Below are 20292 nucleotides of genomic sequence, written 5' to 3' on the forward strand. Positions count from 1 at the left end.
TTTTTTTCTTTACAAGGACAAAAAATATTTAAAAACCCACAGATAATTTTTTAGGACAAAATTATTAAAACCCACAGAATTTTTTTTTAGGTAAAAAAATATTAAAAACCAAAACAAACATCGATGCCCATAAGCCATCTTCACACTTTTCGAGGCACGAAAAACAAGGTACTGAGAAGATGCTAAGTGCACAAAACTTGACTACCTTCCAACATCAAGTTGGTCAATGATGCCATCTTGCACGTTTCCCAATGCATGGAAAACAAAAAAACTGAGAAGAGATGCTGGCACAAAATTCAAAAAATTCGAATCCCAATGCAAAAACAAAGGCAGATGCAGGGATAGACCTAAAAAAATGAAGTACGACGGGCACAAATTTCAAGAAAAAAAATTCCGGCTGACCTAGAAAAATCCGAAGACAACCCAGAAATCCTTGTGAAAAACCCAGAAAGAATCTGTTGTCGGAATCTAGATCCGCTGGCTCGAAAATCGAGGCACAAAAATCGAGGCAACCAGAAAATTCTGACGATGACCCAGTTGAGATCTCGAAAAACCCACCACGAATCTATGCTCAGAAATTTTTTTCGACTGAATCTAGAGGGTCAAAACCCTAGCTGAAAATGCAGATTTCTATCCAAAAATGGCAGAAAAAATAAATCTGCAGGTGGGAAAAAAACGCGTCACGTGGTTGCGCGAAATGCAGGAGAGACGGGTCACGGGAGAGGGCAGAAAATAGCCAGAAAACCCTAGTAGCTGCAGCCAAAACGAACTACCAAAGTAGCAATTTCAAATAAACAAAGAAATTTTTCAAAAAACACTGTTAAAAATTCATGACAAATTTTTAATTGAAAAATTATTTCGAAAATAACCAAGGCTCTTATACCATAATACAGATGCAAAAGCATATGGATTTCAAAGAATCGATGTTGTTCAATTAATCAAGGAGACAAAGCTCCTTTAAATAGAGTTACAAAGACGATGTTTCTAAAAGAAACAAACATTAACTAGAGGCGAAATTAGAAACAACTTAAATAACCATTAATAACACAAAGAGAAAGATATTATTCTAATAAACGATAGGTGAAGCTGTGTTGTAATGCTATCAGGGAATTATAACATGTTTGGACAAAGGTTGTTGATTAAGATGAGGATCCTATTGATGCAATTGCAAAGGCTGCTTTGCAATACCCAAGATTTCTGGTATGATTGAGTGGCCTAGATCCTCCTAGATCACTAGGTGCATTTAATGATTTCACAACACAATGTGATCAAACAAAGTCAGCTGTGTATACTAGTGTAGTGTCGGAAATTGCATACCCCTACAATTTCACCTACACTTTTATATCCACTTTAATGGCCATTCCCTTAGCATTTGTGTAGGTTCGTCTTAGCCCTTGCATGAGGCTTTTTTCTTCTCAAGATGCTCAAGGTCTTTTTCAACAGCTACCTTTTTGCATCAGTTTTGCATTAACTGTGTTTTTCTCATCTCCTGCCTTTTTTGAGCATGATTTGTCTAGACACTAGTGCCTAGTGTGGACGTTTGCATGCTATGCTAGCATCTTGTGATATTTTAACATTGAAAGATTGTTTTTGAGCATTTCACCCCTTGTTGCTTGCCTAGGTCAATGGAATCCACTCAAAATAACTTGTAACAACGTGATGACCCTTTCTTTCCCTCATCTTCTCATTTTTAAATCAATCTTTTCACTCCACAAAAACTCTCTTGAAAGCTCTTTGGTAATCTCTCTTGGGTTCTCTTGATTCTCACAAGTCTCTCTCTCTCTCTCTCTCTCTCTCTCTCTCTCTCTCTAGCTTGCTACAATAGTCTCCTAAAACAATCTTCACAACTCTCTTGGCTTCATCAAGCCTTTCTAGAAATATTCTTTTTGTGTCTTTGAGCATCTTGGATTTATCACATCCCTTGTCTATTAAATCACTTTATTATTTGTGTCCATTTATCTTTGATCTATTTGCCTATCTGGCTGTTGTGGAGGTGGAAACACCAAAGTAGGGACTTGACTGAAGCAAGTCCCTAAATAGCTCGATTTTTTTTTCTCTTTTGTGTGTGCAAGTTTATTGGAGATATTCAACCACACGAAGGTTAGTCGAAGTGTAGAGTTGAGTTTTCATGCTTTTTGTGCCATCTCTCTGTTTGTAGTCTATAAGAAATTACATTGTTGCATGCAAACATCTGCGCATCGTGCTATCGTCCTTGGCTAAGACGCTTAAATTTTGGCCAAAAACTCTCTGTCATCAGCCATTTCCATTCTTGTAGTTAGAAAATTTATTTTATTTATCAGTAATGAGATATCTTCACCGGGTTAACTAGTTGGAAATATCTGAATGTATGATTAGAAATTGGCTCTCAAAGGAACATAGTTTTCCTTTTGCAGAGCCACATTTCCTCCATTACATTTTGGTGAACTCGGCGTGAACACTACTTCTACATTGTTGTGGTTCACCACTTTATGTTGAATCTAACATTCCCAATCTTTCTATTTGTTCTTTTGAAAGCATTCTTTGTTATTGTCACAATCATAGTTGAAAAAATCGAACTTGACAATGACTTGTTTGGCCCAAAAAATTTAAAAATTCGGGACTCACCAAAAAACTTGGCAATAAGTCTACAAATTTATTGAACATTTGAAAATTTATAATTTCTTAAAATATTCTTAAAAACACACATACACCGAATTTGTAGAACACGTTGATTTCCATCATATGTAAATCAAAGTTTGAGTTAAATACATAGCATAGACCAAAAAAAAAGTGCAACCTTTGAATCAAATTGAGTTCAATACATATAAATGTATCATAGACCTCAAAACAACTACCATCGCTGAATACATATTAAGGTCAAGTTTTAGAATCAATGAAAATTAGAAATCATAAATGGCATCTACGACTAAAGCTCAAAAAAAATGTTACTATTGGGTAGGTGGTGCTAAAGTAGTTGCAACATCCTCAACAGGTGCCTCAACAAGTACCTTTGCTGCATAACCAACCTTGCGTTCCTCCTCACATGTTGCCACTTCCGCATCCCATTCAACTGCCTCCCTCTCCAACTCAGGTGATCATTAGTAAAGAATGGATCCACATCAACATCAACATCATCAAGTGCAACAATCCAATGTGTTGAATATGGATCAATGTTTGTAAATGATGTTCAATTTACATTCAATATGCAAGTTATATTCTATTAAAATAATCTTGTATTTATTATTGCCTTAATGTATACATCTGACTATCTTCTTGTTTGTGGCAAGTGAGAGGAGCATTTAATATTTTCTATGTCCTATCTCACGAATGCCACTCAATATAAGTATATAACAAATGGGGCACGGTCAAGCAATGCCTTGATCGGTCATGACCGATCAAGACATTACTTGATCGTGCCTCTTTGTTTATACTAAACAAATGCATGTTCAACGTTAATGCCAATCGGTGTGGGAGTAGTATTACAACCGATGTCTATCGGTGTTTGCTCAATGCTAACAGCCGATAGTTAACGGCGTGTTAGCCTTAACAACCGATAACTATCGGTGTAGGCTTAACACCCGATAACTATCGGTGACCTTTGTTATAATGCCACCTGATATATTATATGCAACCCGATATATTATATGTAACCCGATATATTAATCAGTGTTTTCATTAATCATTATATATGTTAATCGATATACATCTAAATACAAGATTTATTAATCGATGAACATAAACAAAATGCATATATGATTATCAATGAATAGGTTCTTTATATGCAAATGTAGAATGGCTATCAAAGAGGAATTAATTGCTTGAAGGTTTTATCATGGTTATCGATATGATAAATGATTGAATGAGAGACGTCATTTATCTCTCATTCAATCATTTATCTTACCGAAGCTATCATGCATTAACACTCCCTCTTAGCTAGGTAAGATGAATGTAGACAATATATTCAAGCATCACAATTCACTTGATAGTTAGCATTTTAGACATTCTTAGGAAATCATACCACCTAATCATATGATATGAAGTATCACCTAAACACGTGATACTGAAGTTCATCACATCAATTTTGTGATTGACAGGATATCACCTAAGCATGTGATATCAATATTGCCTACACACGCAATACTTAAGGATAATCATATGAGAAAGATTAATTTCTCACCTTATCCAAGTTGTGATATGTGCACTAACACTTTATACAAATGTTTTATCACAACACAATCATGGCACATCCATGACACACCAGAGATCCAACATGATAACTAGTTTGGACATTATAAGATCGTCACCTTATAATGTCCCCATACAAGTGTTCACTATCTTGAGAGATCGTCACCTCTTAGATATGAACCCAGGGGATAGAATCCAAAAATTGTCCTAACATGACAAAGAGGTTTACACATTAAACATCTTATAGGTATGCAAATATAGATTACAAAGCAAATTACCTTTCTATCATACCTAAACCTTTTCTGAAGTGATCAACCTTCACTCTGGAAAAGGGTTTGGTCATAATGTCTGCAGTTTGATCTCCTGTACAAACATATTCCAGTTGGATTGTATTTCTATCTACCATATCTCATACATAGTGGTATGGAATCTCAATGTGCTTGGATCTGTCATGAAACACTGGGTTTACTGAAAGTTTTATGCAGCTCTGGTTGTCATAGTGTATAACAGTGGGTTTCATAGGTTCTCCAAACAACCCCACAAGCAACTTTCTAAGCCATACTGCCTCTCGGGCAGCCATAGAAGCTGCAATGTATTCTGCTTTAGTGGAGCTTTGAGCTACAGAAGTTTGCTTCCTGCTGATCCAAGATATCATAGCTGAACCTAGACTGAAGCAACACCCTGAAGTGCTTTTCCTGTCTGTCATACTTCCAGCCCAATCTGAATTTGTAAATCCATGTAAGTCTATATCAACTTTCTCATATTTGAGACCAAGGTTTAGGGTACCTTGTAGGTATCTCATAATGTGTTTTACTGCAATCAGGTGTATCTCCTTCGGTTCACACATAAACTGGCTTAGAGCATTAACTGCATAACAGATATTTGGTCTTGTATTTACCAGGTACATCAGGGATCCAATCATCTGTCTATATTGAGTAGGATCGGTGAGTTGTGACTCTGCTGCTGCTTCTTTAAGTTTATGTAAGTTGGTTTCCATAGGAGAGGTCATGGGTCTACAGTTCAACATTCCGAATCTCTTCAAAATATCCAAGGTGTACTTTCCTTGATTTAGTATAATGTTGTCAGAATTCTGCCATACTTCCAATCCTAGGAAGTAATGAAGGAGTCCTAAGTCCTTCATATCAAATTCTTTTGATAGATCATTCTTGCATTGATCTATAAGGTGGTCATTTCCTGTGATTAATAAGTCATCAACATATAAGATCAATATTAGCATATCACCTTTATTTCTTTTGTAGTAGAGATTAGGATCTGCATCATTTTTGGAGAAGCCTAGTCCTGAGAGATAGGTGTCAATTCTTTCATACCAGGCCCTGGGAGCTTGTTTGAGCCCATAGAGAGCTTTCTTGAGTCTACACACATGAGACTCTGCATCATGAATTTCAAACCCTTCAGGTTGCTCTAGGTAGACTTCTTCTGAGATCTCACCATTTAGAAAGGTTGTCTTAACATCCATTTGGTGTACCTTCCATCCTTTTGCTATTGCAATGGCTAATACAACTCTTACTGATGTATACCTGGCAACATGTGCAAAGGTTTCTTCATAATCTATTCCCTCCCTTTGTGAGAAGCCTGTGGCTACAAATCTTGCCTTGTGTTTTTCAATACTGCCGTCTGCAGCATGTTTGATTTTGAACAGCCATTTAGATGAAACCACAGATTTCTTGGTTGGCCTAGGAACAATCTCCCAAACATCATTTTTCATAATGGATTGATACTCTTCAGACATGGCATCCTTCCATACTTGATGTTCAAGTGCATCTGATACATTGTTTGGTTAAGCTTTAGAGAGGTCATTCATAAGGGCAACATAGATAGTGAATTTATTAGGTCTGTTGCTTTCTCTGAAGGTTCCTAAGGGAGCAACAAACTTCTGAGCTTCTTCTATAGTTTTGGTGGCCCTTAGTCGTCTTTTTTTGAGGTTTTCTCTAGGTCGACTTTGAGTTTCATTCATAGTTTCCTTAGGATTCTCCCTCTGAAGCTTAGGAGTAGGATCTCTATCTAAGCTAGGGTTGGGAATATAGACTTTAGGATCTAGGGAGCTTTGTGCTCTTTTGAAGGCTAAGTTTTCTTCAAAGATCACATCCCTACTTAGTTCAATATTCTTTTGACTAGGCATATATATCCTGCAAGCTTTGGAGGTTTCACTGTATCCTACCAAGATTCCCCTTTTTCCAGAAGGCTCTACTTTTAATCTTTTCTCCTTAGGTACATGAATATAGACAGGGCATCCAAAAATCCTAAGGTGGCTTATATCTAGTTTTGATTTAGTAAAGACTTCCTTAGGGGTCTTGTCTTCAAGATGAGAGTGAGGACATCTGTTTTGAATATATACAACAGTGCTAGTTGCTTCTGCCCAAAGATTGATATTTAGATTTTGATCAAGAATCATAGCTTTGGCAGCTTCAACGATTGTCCTATTTTACCTTTCTGCTATCCCATTTTGTTGAGGTTTGTAAGGTATTGTTAACTCTCTCTTAATCCCTGAATTTTTACAAAACTCTTTAAATAATTCTGATGTGTATTCCCCCCCATTATCAGTTCTTAGGGTTTTAATTTTGTTTCCTGAGTAGTTCTCTTTTAGTGATTTGAATTCTTTAAACCTATTAAGGATCTCTTCTGATTCTTTACATTTCAGAAAGTAGATCCAGGTTTTCCTAGAGTAGTCATCAACAAATATTACATAATACAGAAATCCCCCCAATGAATTTATAGACATAGGTCCACATACATCAGAATGAACTAACTCTAAAATTTTACTTGTTTTCCTAGTACTACTCTGAAAAGCACCCTTAGTATTTTACCTAGGGCACATCCTGTGCATGCCCCTGAATGATATTGCTTTAGCTTAGGTAGACCTGTGACAAGGTCTCTCATTGATGATAAAGCTCTAAAATTTAGGTGGCCTAGTCTTCTATGCCAGATTACATTGGCATCTGTAGTTTCATGAATTAGGGCTAAGTTGGGCTCCGTGCATAACTCATATAAGTAGCCTTGTCTTTGACCAATTGTTTTAGCTTTCTTGATGGATGAGTTCTTTGGCCAAGCCAACACTTTGTTGTCCATGAAGGTCACTCTGTATCCATTGTCCTCCAGTGCTGATATTGAGACAAGATTCGTCTTAATGCCTGGAACATATAGCGCTCCTCTAAGTTGTAATGATACACTTGACTTTAGTTTGATGGTGTAGTTTCCAACTCCTTTGACAGGGTGTGTAGATTCATCTTCGATGGTTACCTCTTTATCATTCTCCTCTTTCATGGAGTCTGGTACTTCTCTGAATCTTGTGATGTGTCTGGATGAGCCACTATCAATCACCTAGGAGTTCACTTTGTTTGATGCTTGATTTGTGAGTGCTGAATAGAGTACATACTTCTCGGAGTCCTCTTCCCTTTTCGATTTTCCTGTTTTGGCAAATGTGGCTTGTTTAGCTCTTTCTGAACATTTGGCAACATAGTGCCGAAATTTGTCACATCTGTAACACTGAATTTGAGAGAGGTCCTTCTTGAAGGAGTTCTTGCTGTGACGACCTTTTCTCTTCCTGAATTGCTTCTTCTTGCCCTTTCTGTCTGAGTTCGTTTTTAAAACTTGAAGATCTTCATCTATATTCTTTTGTTTGATCCCTTTCTTATTTTGCCTTGATTCCTCTTGGAGACAGTCAGCCTTTAGCCTATCGAATTTTGGAAAGTTATCTCTTGCACTGATGCCTTGGACGAACGTTTCCCAGATACTAGGCAACCCATCTAAAGCAATGAGGGTTAATTCTTTGCTTTGGATCTCATATCTAGGGGTTGCTAGTTCATCCCTTAAGGTAGATGTTCGCATGAAGTAGACATTGACTGATTCCCCTTTTATCATGGATATATGATTTATCTCTCTTTTTAGAGCCAATGTTCTACTGGCATTGGATATCTCAAAAGCGTCTTCAAGTGCTTTGAACATGTTGAAAGATGTTTCATGTTTCTTTATAATGGGCATAATATTGTTCCTTACCCCATCGATTATGATTTTGATAGCCTTATCATTTCCTTCTCTCCAAATTGCTTTGTCAGGTTCAGTCTCAGGTTCTTTAGTTTCAGTCTTTACAAATGATTCAATTTTATTTTCTTTTAGAATCATTTGAATTCTGAATTTCCATGTGGAGAGGTCATCACCCCCTGCGAGTCTGTCTTCAAATCTGATAGCGCTAGCCATTGATAGGATTGTGATGTTGAATATATACTTGATTTGAATTTTACGTAATATTGAACAGCCTCAGGTTCGATTTAACTATAGCTCTGATACCATGTAAATGATGTTCAATTTACTTTCAATATGCAAGTTATATTCTATTAAAATAATCTTGTTGTATTTATTATTGCCTTAATGTATAAATCTGACTATCTTATTGTTTGTGGCAGGTGAGAGGAGCATTTAATATTTTCTATGTCCTATCTCACGAATGCCACTCAATATAAGTATATAACAAATGGGGCACGATCAAGCAATGCCTTGATCGGTCGTGATCGATCAAGACATTACTTGATCGTGCCCCATTTGTTATATACTAAACAAATGCATGTTCAAAGTTAATGCCAATCGGTGTGGGAGTAATATTACAACCGATGTCTATCGGTGTTTGCTCAATGCTAACAACCGATAACTATCGGTGTGTTAGCCTTAACACCCGATAACTATCGGTGTAGGCTTAACACCCGATAACTTTCGGTGACCTTTGTTATAATGCCACCCGATATATTATATGCAACCCAATATATTATATGCAACCCGATATATTAATCGGTGTTTTCATTAATCATTTATTTATCATTATATATGTTAATCGATATACATCTAAATACAAGATTTATTAATCGATGAACATAAACAAAATGCATAGTATGATTATCAATGAATAGGTTATTTATATGCAAATGTAGAATGGCTATCAGAGAGGAATTAATTGCTTGAAGGTTTTATCATGGTTATCGATATGATAAATGATTGAATGAGAGACTTCATTTATCTCTCATTCAATCATTTATCTTACCGAAGCTATCATGCATTAACAATGCCATCTAGGTCAAGTCCTTCATGTGAACCTTGCCCTTGCACCTTTGTTTCATGCAATCGAAGGTTGTATCACACATAGACAAGGTCATTCAAGCGCTATTGGGTCAACTATTGCTTTTTTTTTGTGTGAATGGCCTCAAAAACACTCGAGTTGCACTCACAACCAAAAGCACTACAAGGCTGTGATAATATGTGGATGGCAATCTTTTGAAGATTAGGCGTTGTGGCACCATAATCATCCCACCACAAATTTGCAAGGATAAAAGGTGTCATTTATAACTTGGTAAGAATTTTAATAAACTTAAAGAGTGAAATAAATGGTAAAATGAAATTAAACACGTTTTTTTTACCTGGTTGTAGAGTGGCTCTCCTATATTTGCAATCAGGTGAAGAAAACAATGGCCCTTCGACCTTCTTATAGCTCTGCAACTCATCAAGTATTAGGTCTCCAAGGTGCTCATCGTCAACTAATTTCAAAATACATGTGTCAAGGCCAACTTTAACCTCTACATCTGCTTCTAAAGTAAAGGAGAAAAAAAACTTGGGTTTCAAGTAATAGGCAGCAACATGAATATGGAGTTGTCCGTTACACCTCTGATCAATTACATACCATATGGGTTCATATTTTGTCTTGTTTGACCCATACACTGAAGCACCTCTTTGGTCTTATTTAGGGCCTCATATAGATACCCCATGGGGTTTTGATCCCCATCCACCATTCCTAGAACCCTCACCAATAGTTTTGACACCTAGATATAAAAAATTTAACAAAATCAGTAAAATGGAATATTAGAAAATTAAATAACAAATCATCAATCGAAGTTTGAAAACTCACATTGATGATCTCCTCCGTCTTGGCAAAACTAACATAAAAAATGGCCTTCACGACCTTCTTTGCTTTTCATGCTTCCTAGCATAAGGACTCCAACCATATCTTTCACTCACAAACATCTGCTTCATGTTGGGCAATGTTGCTAGTAGACTTTGCAAGTCGAGGAAATTGGTAATGAAGCATGCAACCCCTGATTGGATGAGATTCTTACCATCAGTGTGCTCTCTCATAAGATTCAAGACCCATGTGTGGTTGTAGATGTACTTTGTGATATTCCTTCCACCTTCAACCACATTCTTCACCTAGCTTAGTTTCCCTAGGTCTTCAAGGAGCAAATCAAGACAATGGGCAGCACAAGGGCTCCAAAATAATGTTGGATTCCTAGCCATTAGAAGCCTGCCGACTGTCACATATGCAATTGCATTATCGGTCACAACCTGGATGATATTCTGCACTCCCACTTCCATGACCACCTCATCCAACATGTTATACAAGGTCCCTGCATTTTTCACTTCATTGAGGCATCAATTGATTTTAAAAATACTAATTGTCTACCTGAAGCAACTAGAAAGTTAATGAGTGTCTTATTCCTACCATCCGTCCACTCATCAGATAGAATGGTGCAGCCATTCTTTTCCCAAATTTTCCTTTGCTCTTCCACTAGTTGTTGAGTGTTTTGGACTTCATTTTGCCATAATGACCCACTCAACTCATAACGACTTGGGGCCTTGAACCCCTTACCTGCCATAGTCAATGTAGTGACCAATTGCTCCCAATAAGGACTAGAAGCAACATTGAATGGAATATTATCGTAGAACCAAAATTTCGCACATGCCCACTTTGGCTCATGGTGCAACTCTTTATTCCATGTAGTGCCTTGCTCTCCAGGTTACGCACTAGGAGTGTTACGTGGAACAAAAAAGTTTGCCATACGGCTGCCCACACTTCCCGATCCTCATATCTATGGCCCAAGGGAAGAAGCCCCCACATTTGCATGTGACCTTGTAGAACTCAAATCTGCCATTTGGGTGGCCATTGCCTCTATTGTTCTCTTTTTTGCTGCCTTCTTTTGGTCATATGCTTCAAGCATTGCTATTGCATCCCTCATAGCCTCTTCAGGACATTTGTCACATGGTGTAATATCTCCGCAATTCATCTTTACAAGATGATATTTGAGCCAATTTATGCCAACGGTCATAAGCCTGGTGCAATGGATACAAATGACCTCTCATTGCACTGCACTTGGTGTCCCATGTTTTCAACAAGGGTCCCTCTTTCTACCACCAGCTCTACATGTAGAAGCCATTTTCTTTTAGAAAAGTAAGAAGGGAACCTAGCAAAAGAGAGAGAGAACATAAAAAATTAGTACTCTTTAGTCTTTACAAATTAACTACAAGTCTTGGTACACATACTGTCATACATGTTCTTTAGTACTCTTTACAGTTTACAGTGCATACATACTGTCATACAGAATCAGCAATAAATATGTTTTTTTAGCATATATTGTTTAAAACTTTAAATTTTAATCATATCTTGTAAATTCTTTGAACTCAACATTATTTCAGAACTATTTATTTGTTCGAATCTCATATTTTGTTTTGAAAAAGGAATGTGTTACATCAGGAGAAGCGTTTTGTGCTTCTACAAAGAGATTCCCAGGTGAAAAATATTATATCCAAATTCCATAAGACTATAGGGAATGGAATAAAAAAATATTGGGATATAGTCGAAAGTCTAAGACTCTAAAGCACATTTCATAATCTCGTGATGGCAAAGGAAGAAATTATAATGTGATAATTCCATCTTTAATCTATAATTCCATTCAGCATTATAGATATTTCTTTCTTAGGCCATTCTGAAATATTTGTTGTTTTCACAAAATACTGAAATCAGTTCACATTATGATCATGTCTTCAATTCATTGATTAACAGGACAAATATTTTCCATGTTATTCTTTCCAGCATAATACCAACTACCGTACCAAGTGTTCTTCAAATGTTCAAGAGTTACTGATTATTGTGCAGACTGCAAATGATTCTTGTACTCTTGGATAGGACACTAGCTAAATATGGTGTTTCCCATTTCATATAATCTTTTTTTATGATCTGAAAGTTTGAAACAGAGGCGATCTTTAGGACTAGCTTTAACAGATTAAAAAGTTAATAATGGGTACTAGTTTTTAGTTTTGATCATGGCAAGATATATCCAACTTGAAGGTTTCACATGTTATGCTTTCTTGCATTTCGAAATTGTAGCTGTCATTGCATACTCTAAGAATCAAGACAAGTTCTGATTGCAGCAAAATGTTAAATTTGCATTACTGTTAAAAATAAAATAGCAGCAACCTACAAACATAGGTTGAAAAATCCAAAAAACTGTTCACTCACGGCCTCTTTCTTCTGAATCATGACCTTTTTCCATGCTCACCCATGCCTTTCTTTACCGTTGTTTTTCTTTTTCGTCATCACGTTGAAAATGGTTCAAAAAACAATAAAAACTGCATTCGGGATGATTTGGTTTTGTTTGACTCGCATGATTTCACGATTTTTAGGGCCAAAAATTGCCACGAGCATTTGATAAACTCGGCTACAAGTTTTTGTCCGCGTGGCTCGCCTGGGTAAATGACCTGCAAGTACTCACGATTTCAGCGAGTCTCATGCGAGTTTTTCAACCTTGGTCACAATCATTCATTATAGTAAAAGAAAAGGACAAATCAAAGATTTGCCCTTAATTTTTTTTTGGGCGCTGCCTAAAACCCCATTCCATGTAATCAATGTATAAATAGTAGGTCATCCTTCGACCTTCTTGTTTATTTATCATTTCTTAAATTTAGCTTTTTTTTTTTTTTCAAAATGCATTTACTATCTTCTTTTATTATTTCTAGTTTTATTCAAAGTGCTAACGATGTTCCTTTTCATGCATGTGATGATGACTTAGCTGTTCCTATGTCACTCTATTCCTTTGATCTCTCTCATTAAATTCCTCTTAGTTCAGAGGATATTTTATTGCAAGAGGATGGAATCATTGATACTTTTCTTTATGTTAGTCTACCCTCTCTTTGTTCCAGTGCACTCTCTTCTAAAGATGCATTAGTGAATGATGAATCTCATCTCACATCTGATCTCCCACAGGTCAATGTTGAGCACATTCGTTCAACTAATTCTTCTACAAGTAATGTTTTGTTAATGTAATTGTTGTTTCTGTTGCCCCTGAAAGGCCTAAGAGACCGATTATTTATGTTACTCAAACTTGTCAGTCACGAAAGAAGGTATTATCTGTTCGTGGTGCCCCTTTTACAAGTCACCCACATGATTCTTTCTAGAAGTTTTCTCAATCGATCACTTCTAAGGTGCATGAGGCTCCTCGTTATAAAACAGTAGCCCACACCTACAACACTCGTAGAAATAAACAAGACATTAATAATCCAACATCTCTTTCACCTACTCAACCTATTCTTCCATCTGGTCCTAATCCTCTTTCTCAATCCCAAGCAGAGTATGATCTTATTTAGCAACTTTGTGTTACTCCTCCTCAGATTCCTCTCTGGGGTCTTCTTCAGACTTCTTCTCTTTATCATGGTTATGCTTCAAGAGGCTCTACAGAAGATGCTCGTGCCATCTTCTGGTAGACTGAGTGATGTTAATGCCTTGATGGATTGTATGCATTCTGATACTGCAAACATTACTTTCTATTTCTTCTTGTACTGTCTCGGTGGAAATTTTCCCCATTCCCTTTGCCACTTACTGTTTTTGTAATCTTTTTATCTTAATACTATTATCGTTTTATTAAAAAAAATGAAGATTGTGTTTGTACACAAGCTAAGACAAAATATATACTATTGTGAATGCAGGCAGAAAATCGTAGAAAGCATGCTTCAGTTCCCATACCAGTACCTATTTTGGTGCGTGTAAGAGAACTATCAGCAATGCAGCCATCAGAAGCTGCATTGGTTCCGGGAAGTTCTGTTAGCCGCAGTGGGAGAACTGTACATAAAAAGCTACATATCTGAATTAAGATGTACCATGTAAACATTGAAAATAAATGCTATGGCTGTAGTTTGTGGTTTATGATTTTTTTTAGTTAAATTTGTCATGAAAATAAAAAGACCAGTTCTTTTCTTGCCTTATTATTTTGCTGGTTATAGTTGATAAGTGCATCTTAATTTCATTGGAACAAACATTATGATTAGAGTAATGAAAAGTCAGAGGGAAAGAAGCTAGATATACAGGATTGTGTTATAGTAGACACTCAATTATCAATTATATGCCCAGGTTTTCCTCAGATGTCAACAGACTGGTCAAGATTATTGTCTGATTCCATCTTGATGTAGAGGTAGGAGCTATAAACTGTGCTGATTCAACTATGTTCCTTGCTCTATTCCAGTTGAATATTGGATGCGAGAGCAGTCTTTTTCTCATAAATAGTCCCAGATAACACAAACAGTGGGTGAAAATCTCCCTCGTGTGTTTCTGTCATTTGATAACTGGATGATGAGTAAATTATTTGAATTATTTGATTTTGATTTTGAGCTAATGAGGTTTAGACTCTTAAGAGCTCAAATTCAATCCCATTTGCGTTCAGTCAACCCGGTTCCAACTTGTCCGCGGAGCAATTATCCAGCTGGGATACACACTAATTGCCAGTGGTATGTGATCCTAGTACGAGAGGGTCACACCTAATTTCTGGAGGAATCAACCTGGCCCTGCAAATGGTAAAATCCCAATAGTTTTATCTCTTCTTACCCTGTAAGAGAGTTTTCCCTACTCTCTAATAGCCGCTGGTAATAAATATGAGTGGTTTTAGGCAAATCGGTTTTATTTTTACCATTCGAGTTGTTGATATTAGCAGTTTATGTAATTATCTAAAGACTCGCGGGAGTCCCATTGAACTCGTATATTAAAATGATGCAAAAATGCAGAATCATTGCACAAAAGTATACACAATGGTATGAAAATGTGAATGATTTTATTCTTAGATTGTAGTTAAAAGTGTGGATATTTCAAACTAAGGGCTAGTATCTCGCTTTCTGTGAGAGCAAGGACACTGAAAGGCCAGGCAACTGAATAATGCTCTTTGTTCCTGCAGTCCACTGATAATTAATTGCAAATTAGAGTGTTAAACAAGGCCAGTGCCAGTATCTTTAATGCAAACTTCTTGTCATGAGTACGTTGCTAAGTTCCTTATGTACAAAAGCCAGTTTGGCTGATCCATGACCATCATGTGATGATGCTTATACTTAATTCTTGTTACTATATTTATGTACAAAAGCCAGTTTGGCTGATCCATGACCATCATGTGATGCTTATACTTAATTCTTGTTACTATATTTATGTTGAATCATTTACAAGTTACGTCTGGTTGATCCATGACCGCCATTTGGTTTTTTACCATTTCTTTTTAATTGAATCAAAACAGATTACTATGAGTAGAAGCTATGTGATGCTCACACTTAATGCTTATGAGTAGAAGCTATGTGATGCTCACACTTAATGCTTGTTAATATATTTTTATGTTGGATCATTTAAATTTTGCAGAATTTCCTGCCTCTTACAGCCATCAGTATTATTCAAACTAGTAATTGAAAAGAAAAAACCTGACTAAAAAGCACTTTCTCTATTTTTTAAGGTTAACCCCTTTTGTGTAAAGTTAATTTGAATATAGTTGGGTTTCTAGATTCAAATAAGAGTTATTGACAAGTATTCCAGGTTTCTTTTGAATCAAATATACTATTAGTACGTTAAGTTCTTTAAATAAAAAATGTAAATATGGTCATTTTTATTTTTTTATTTTTAACAAAGTGGTATCTTTATTTATTTGCATAAAGTAAAGATCTCTAGTGTGCAATTCACTTTAATATTTAATTGCACAAAGACTTTGTAGAAAGTTATTAATGAGTATCATAGTTATCAAAAGACTTTATTCTGACTTAATACTGGCTTCTAGCCTCATAAAAACTTCTTCGTCTCAAAGATTCAAATGAAAAAAATGGGGATTCTTCTAGTTTTAGTGTAGAAGTTGATGATTAAATCCAACAAGCCAAAAATTATCTGGAAGCACATCACCTGTCAGAAAAAGGAGATCAAGAATAATATGCTCAACAACTTGAGATTTCTATATTGATGCATAAAGGAATATGTTACAATTGAATGAATAAATTTTTATGGAAGGATGAACGAACCCTAGATGTAAACTCTAAAACAAGATTAAATTAGCCAATGCCAATTGTTTCAATCATAATGAATGAGACAACTTAAGCTGCTATTAGCCTAATTTAATAAAAAGAAAAAGCATCTAAGTTTAACTTAAGTGAATAAAAGAATTAAAGGACCTATTTAATTAAATGATTAGATAATGTCCTAATTACTCCAACACCACCTTTAAGATTAACAACACCACCCTTAAGATTAACATAGCTAAAGAGCTAAAGATGAATGCAAATATGTAAGCATGAATGGGTCCCATCAATAAAGTTTGATTAGTTACTCATATGTGCAAATCAATGCAACTCTTCTCTATAAATAGAGAAGAGGAGAAAAATCCAGTGAGAAAACTCCTCTCCAAAAGAAAAAATATAATGAAAAAGAGTGCATGTGATTAAGCATGGACTCCAAAAAAGCTTCCAATTATTGAATTGACTAGAAAAGTACAATCAATATCCCCCATAGTAGAGAAAAGAAGAGAGGACATATTCCTGCTCGACTCCTGCCCTCACCCTCCTCTTCATAAAAGAGAATCTTCAATGTTGAAGATGAAGGCTCATGAATGAATGTTGATGAAAATCCAAAAGTGGCAAACCACAATCCTCCTCGTGGGAAGAAACAAACCCAATGGCTGAAAGGAGATGCAAGGAATAGTCTCATTATATGTCATGGAAAATTGCTCCCCTTTATACATTTCTGAATCATGATATGCCAAATTAACTAAAGCAAGATCAAACAACTGTTGCCATGTCCCCACCATAGATACAAGATTAAAACAATGAATCGATGTGATATTCCCATCAAAATCCGAACAAGCTATTTCATCAATGAGTTAAATGCATCGACTATAAAGGCCAAAGGCCACCAAATTGATGATCAAGGCTTTGATGTTAGAAAAAAGGTGATTATTGTTAAATGGAAGTTTTGTCAGAAGACCATTATATTAAGACCGTGGTCAAAGTTACCTCTGGAAGATGCGGACCTTATCCCCACAATAATGGTTCTTTAAAAAGGTGACAATCCTATATAACACTAAATATGTATTAAGTGATACGCAATAGCCAAAGAACAATCATGTTAAGAACAATGACTATAATTAAAAACATCCAAATCAATGATTGTGTTAGATGCAATTTGTATAATCTCAAAGGTGCAGCGATTACCTTAATCATGCACGTAAACAACAATTAAGGAAGTAATCAGTCATTAAGGATAAGATGACCTGTTTAGTTGATTACAAATGATATGATGATAAGACAACCCTTCAACTTACATCCCACCAATGAATATATATGGGAAAACCGTGCAGACTCAAAGGGATCGATTAAGGATTACTATTTTATTTATTTATTCCTAGCAGATTGCTTAGGCAGTCAAAGATGGTGATTCCACCATTCAACAAGATCTTTTGTACATGTTAAGAGGGAATCAATAGGCAGCAACATCATCCACACTAGATGCAAGAACCAATCAAGTCAGATCTGATTACGTTTTTTCTTACAAACCTATGTGGAAGTAATCCACTATTAGTTAGAAAAACTAGATTGCACAAGTAACAAGTAACATATATGAAACAACGATATCCTATTATCGACAATTATTAGCTCATCGCCATTATAAGTTTTGTCCCAAGCAAGCGATCAGATCAGGTCAATCAACAATAGTATAACTTGCATATGCTCTAAAGAATATACCGGGAACATTATATACTCTCAAACAGAAGCAAATACCATTTTAATATACTATATATATATATATATTCTTATTCTCAGACATACCATTTAATATACAACAGTCATATATTGAAGGACATCTAAAATAAATTGAATAAGGTTTCTTATCAGATACTCATATCGATCTTATTGTCCAAGACATTTGGATATAAGTATAATCATTGTGGGCCAAAGGTAATTTCCATTTTTGTTATAATTGCATTAATAACAAGGAAGTAGATAATTGCAATATGCATATTGTTGCTATCCAAATTCATTTAGAGCATAAGAATTAATAGGAGAAGTCTCTTGCAATTGAAATTATAAGAAATCAGTCTTAAATCCTAAAAGATTACATAAGGGGGATATTACAATTGTGAAGATATCTTATGAACAACCTCTAAAGGCACTAAATATTAGATGACAAGAGGTTTAATATGAAGTTTTTTTTGTCTAGTCACTCTTAGAAGCATTCCTCGAAAATTAGGGAACTTGCAGAAGTTTTTCAAATACATCATTTAAACTACGTAAGCTTTTTTAAGAGTTGATAAATGGTTCGCAAAAGTAAAAAGAACAAAGAAATCTACCAATGGAATCGTATTTTTTTAATTCACATAAGTTTTTAGTTAATTTCATAATAGAAAATTTTCTTATCAAATCCCAAAGCAAAAATAGCACAAGGACAAATAATAATAAGACTTAAGATGTGTCCATGTATTGAAATAATATCAATTGATTGAAGTAATTATGATTTAAAATAATATTTCATATTGTGATGATGATCATCCAATACAATATAATAGATATTTGCTTTTGTTTGTCATCCATTTCAATACTTAATTTTTTTTTAAAATATTTAAAAATTTGATATTTTACATTCTTTAAAATTAAATATCTATTGTATAATATTATTGTTTTCTAAATATAAAAAGTGTGCATACATGTGTGGGTGTGTGGAGTCTCCAAATAAACATCTAAACATTTTTTTGAAAATAGTGAACCAGTATAGGTTGCTTCCTGCTATGTATTCATGTTCTCCTTTGAATATAACATAGAATGAGTATGGTAAGTTCTATTAAGTACCAAAAAAATGAGTATCGTGTAAAGAAATCCCGAGAGATGGTTTTCAAGTGCAAAAGAGCGTGCATGAAAGCAATCACTTATATTTTAAAGCAAATTGAGACATGTATGGTCATCATGTTCAATATAAAATTGACAAGGACTTATCAAATCATTAGCTACAAATTACCAATTACCTTGCATTTTCGTTTGGATTACGCTTTGCCATATTCAACCTATTCTAAATCATGTTGATTTTCCTTAGCTCCCTTGCCATATGATCCATCCTATGGGTGGCCTCCTAGTTCCCTTAGGGATTTGGCATACAAATATTTCAGTTGGGCATATGCATGAGATGCTAAATTTATGGCTTGGGAGTCAGCTTTCCAAATTTAGCTAGTTCTTTTATTTTTTATTTTTGGGAAGATTGATGTAAAATCATTTCTAAATTCAAGTTATTGTTTTAATTTTTTGATATTAATATTTTAGTTGTTTTTACAATCATGTATTCAAGTTAAATAAGTTATATAGGATCATTAGGACATATGTAAGTGCAACAAGTTTAATGACTTAGATGAATGAGGACACTCTACCAACAAGATAGGCACTTCATTAGATTGCCATTGTGGTCTACAAACCATACCATCAAATTAACTCTTGGTGAAAGTGGGAGTTTTAAGATGCTACACCATGCCTTGAGTGAAGTATCTTAATCTAGTATTTTAGATGTCATATGAAGTCTAATAGTTGGTATAGTTTATAATACAATAAAAACTACATATATTCTCAAATCTCACATTCATTTATAAGTGAATTCCAATGTTTCAAGAACAATCCCAAATTTTTATTAGGGTTACACCTTAAAAAAAAGAAGAGTCCCTTTTTTCAATAAGGTTACTCAAAATAATTTCATTCAAAGAAAAGTTCTTATAATTTTAAAGATCAATATAATTAAAAGTAATTTAAGGAAGTTATGAGTTGGTAACCCAAGATATTAATGATACATATGTTGTATTGAAAATATCATATTGAGCATACTAGATTGAAAATTATATAATGAAGCATAACCCTTATCTATATACATAGAGTCAATTAGAGTGATGACATCATGTCTAGTTCCATTAGATACTAGGTAGGCCCAAGTGAAATTGGTTCCTTAGGCATCTAAAACGTGTATTGTATTGGACTCAATAAACAATAATATCAAATATAATAAAAGTAGGTTTCCTATTCATCTAAATGAAACTTAGC

The 20292-nt window shown here is 35.1% G+C and overlaps 1 protein-coding gene across 2 annotated transcripts in view; it reads left to right on the forward strand.

The window, feature by feature from the left end:
* Positions 1–14196, forward strand: part of LOC131079590 (uncharacterized) — a 158522-nt gene extending 144326 nt beyond the window's left edge. For both annotated transcript variants that reach the window (XM_058017584.2, XM_058017583.2), the window contains exon 9: positions 13921–14196. In XM_058017584.2, coding sequence (XP_057873567.2) covers positions 13921–14079 — 159 coding nt within the window. In that variant the 3' untranslated portion in view covers positions 14080–14196. The remainder of the gene's footprint in view (positions 1–13920) is intronic.
* Positions 14197–20292: the final 6096 nt, after the last annotated feature.

The sequence above is a fragment of the Cryptomeria japonica genome, chromosome 9 (assembly GCF_030272615.1).
Source record: "Cryptomeria japonica chromosome 9, Sugi_1.0, whole genome shotgun sequence".
Classification (NCBI taxonomy): domain Eukaryota; kingdom Viridiplantae; phylum Streptophyta; class Pinopsida; order Cupressales; family Cupressaceae; genus Cryptomeria; species Cryptomeria japonica.